Below are 3,387 nucleotides of genomic sequence, written 5' to 3'. Positions count from 1 at the left end.
ACCAGGTGCTATGTCCCAGCAAGCTAGCTGACTTTGGCATGTGACGGGCTGGTCTTATTTAAGTGTCTAAAGTGGTGAGACTAGCCACCGCAGCTATACACACCTGTGTCTAAATAAAACAGTTTGTACGAACTGTTTAAAACAGTTTTAGCCTGTTTGTTACAAGCTCAGATGTGTTTGTTCATGGATTATCACCCGTATTTTGAAAGTTTTACCGTAGAACATGCCCTTAAGAGCCAAACCTTTTAACTGACGTAAATAGACTAATTACGAGGAACAAGAAAAGAGAAAAGCTAGGCGGAGGAGAAAAGAAAGTATTTAAGAAGGAAAAAGAAGATGCCCGAAAGGAGGAGGAGGAGAAGGCGAGGAAGAACAATCTAAAAGCAAAAGGATAAGTTTGTCTTTGTTCTTTGAACAGAAAGACTGTACTTACTGTTGTACTACCTCTCCTTTATTTCTTGCCAGTTAAAAAAAAAATCCCACACACGTCTGTTTTTTTTTGTTTTTTTTTTGTGGGGGGGGGGGGGGGGGTCTGATGAGGCTCATTTTCTTCGAGTGACTTCTGCAATTCCAAAAAAATAATATGGATGTTTTGTTCTCTGTTACAGATTCAAGATGGTGAGACTAAAATGCATCCGGTAGAATAGGCCAACAATGTAAGTATACACCGTCCTTCCCATCACAAATACTTTCCTTCCCACAAATTAATATTTCTTTCAGTGTTTTGAAACAGCTTCTGAAATTCTTAAAACTTCAATCTGTCCTGGTCGAGATCGATCTGAGCTAGGCTATTGTGGCCAAAAAGCATATCGAGTGCACCATTTTTAGTTAGAATTTGGACGGGTAACAGCCTGAGACGACACTTGTTGCTAGCCATTTGAATTTGCACTCCACCTTGTGAGGTCAATTAGGTACCTAGTTGAAATCCCAACGAAAAGGCAAGGCATAAATGAACGATACAACCTTAACAGTTGAAGGGCTGCCTTTCTTATTTAAAGCCAGCCACTCACTATCAGGTAGACCTGACAGGTACGGCTGAAAAGGTCCGTCTGTCAGGTCTGCCTGATACTTGTTAGTGAGTGGCCTTAGCAGAGAGGGGTACTCCTCACATCCAAAACAGGTCCGAATCAGTAGTCTTCTTCATCTTGTTTAACAAAACGTTCTCATTTCCCACGCCCGCATTTAAAGCCAGCCACTCACTATCAGGTAGACCTGACAGGTACGGCTGAAAAGGTCCGTCTGTCAGGTCTGCCTGATACTTGTTAGTGGCTGGCCTTAGCAGAAAGGGGTACCCCTCACATCCAAAACAGGTCCGAATCAGTAGTCTTCTTCATCTTGTTTAACAAAATGTTCTCATTTCCCACACCCGTTCTCATTCCCTCCTCCACCTCATCCGCTCTACGCGACTGCCCCGGTCACAGGTCCCCTCGATTCCCCCAGAGGTCCGCCGGCGGGGGACGGAGCGGGCCGCCCCGCTAAGCCATGTCCATCGCCTCGGACTCGGTCTCCTCTGAAGAACGGTCCCTCTTCCGCCCATTCACCCGCGAGTCGCTCGCTGCGATCGACGCGCGCATAGCCGAGGAACAGGAAAAGCAGAAGGGTGAAAAGGGTCGACAGGGTACGCGGTACAAGATTATTAGAACAACAATAGAGTAAGCTAAATATGTTTAAGATGATAATAAAAGTAGCCAACATAGTAAATAAAATCACGATAAATGATTAAAGTTACAAAAACTAAGGGAAAGCGAAAAATAAAGTCGACATCGTAAAATAAGCATACAACGAAGTATCAATCAAATTCATAAGTGTAAAGTCCAATGACTAATCACCAACACAAAATGGTGTAAGGAAAAATCAATCAAAATGTAGCAAAAGTTCAACATAGTAACATTACCTAACTAGCAAGTATTAAAAATAACCATTTAACTCATTAGGGTAAGTATCAAAATATCCTCGAAATAAGAGAAGAACGACATTATGGAAAAATATATCGAATAATTTGGAACAATATGATGTGAGTGAAAAAACATAAAATTTCAATAACGTGAATGTGATAAGCAGGTCCTATGTAAAACAGATAGCCGGTTGTAATAGGCAAAACGACGTCGAAAATAGCTTTCCGATATTGTCACCCTCCTCCTCCTCTTCTTCCTTCTCCTCCTCCTCTTTATCTTCCTCCTCCTCCTCCTCTTCCTCCTCCTCGTTCTCTTCCTCCTCCTCCTCCTCCTCCTCCCTAAACTGCGTTTTTTTTTCGTCCCTTTGTATTCCGCTTTTAAATTCTACAGTTCAATGGAACGCTAGTTATTTTCCGGTTACCTAGGACAGCCACTAACTACAGCCATATTTTGATATGATTCGTCCAAATTCAAAATTCTGCTTTTCCATTGGCTATTACACTTGTAAGATACTTTTCCATACTTTGGTGATTTAGAAACCCAAGGCCAGCCACTCACTATCCGGTAGACCTGACAGGTACACCTGATCAGGTCCACCTGACACCTCATGAGCAGACACACTATCATGTAGAACTGACACGTGGACCTGATCAGGTGTACCTGTCAGGTCTACCTGGACAGCCACTAACTATATCAGTGCCCTAAATCACCAAAGTATGGAAAAGTATCTTACAAGTGTAATAGCCAATGGAAAAGCAGAATTTTGAATTTGGACGAATCATATCAAAATATGGCTGTAGTTAGTGGCTGTCCTAGGTAACCGGAAAATAACTAGCGTTCCATTGAACTGTAGAATTTATCAATTTACTCCGACTAAAGGCCCCTACGAGGTCCTCAAGGTTCGGATCGATCCCAAAGTGTCATGAGGAAATGTCTTTAACATTAATATGAAATATGAGAACTACCCTTGTTGACCTCATTCCACATTTGGGAGAAATATTTTACTATGTGGGGACCCAACAGGTAGGGGGGAGTGGGGTAACATAAGTCACGGGGTAATTTGGCTCACTTTTTTTTACAACCATTATTATGTATGTAACTTTTAGTTAAAAAACATACCTAATACCTAGTTCTTCACTTTTTCCAAGATTTCTTGAATTAGGCATATAGTTTGCTGATTTCTTTAAGAGTTGATGATACACTTATGTCGGCCATAGACTTTGGTCTGTCAGACAGTCAGAGCTTGAGTGGTGGAAAGAGCAGTCTGACAGTCTCTCAGACAGTCTGACAGTCTCTCAGTCTCTCAGACAGTCTGAGTGTGATAAAGTTAAAAACATGGGGGAGTGGAGAGCATAGAGCTTTTTGCTCCCAGTTTATTTGCGGTTTAAAGTCATCTCCGGGCCAGCCTAGTTAGCTTAGTTGGTAGTGCGTCTGCCTTGTAAGCGCTAGGCCGCGGGTTCGATTCCGGCCCGGGGCGGATTTTATCCTGATG

General features: G+C 42.5%; 1 protein-coding gene across 1 annotated transcript in view; it reads left to right on the top strand.

The window, feature by feature from the left end:
* Positions 1 to 1,432: 1,432 nt before the first annotated feature.
* The window catches only part of LOC103513338 (sodium channel protein para), a gene marked incomplete in the record, with an annotated part of 72,422 nt that continues 70,467 nt past the window's right edge, over positions 1,433 to 3,387 (top strand). The window contains 1 exon segment of the mRNA NM_001329182.1: positions 1,433 to 1,599. Coding sequence (NP_001316111.1) covers positions 1,483 to 1,599 — 117 coding nt within the window.

The sequence above is a fragment of the Diaphorina citri genome, unplaced genomic scaffold, assembly GCF_000475195.1.
Source record: "Diaphorina citri unplaced genomic scaffold, Diaci psyllid genome assembly version 1.1 scaffold959, whole genome shotgun sequence".
NCBI lineage: Eukaryota > Metazoa > Arthropoda > Insecta > Hemiptera > Psyllidae > Diaphorina > Diaphorina citri.
Note: the sequence above shows the minus strand (reverse complement) of the source record. Positions and strands in the feature narration are given on the sequence as shown.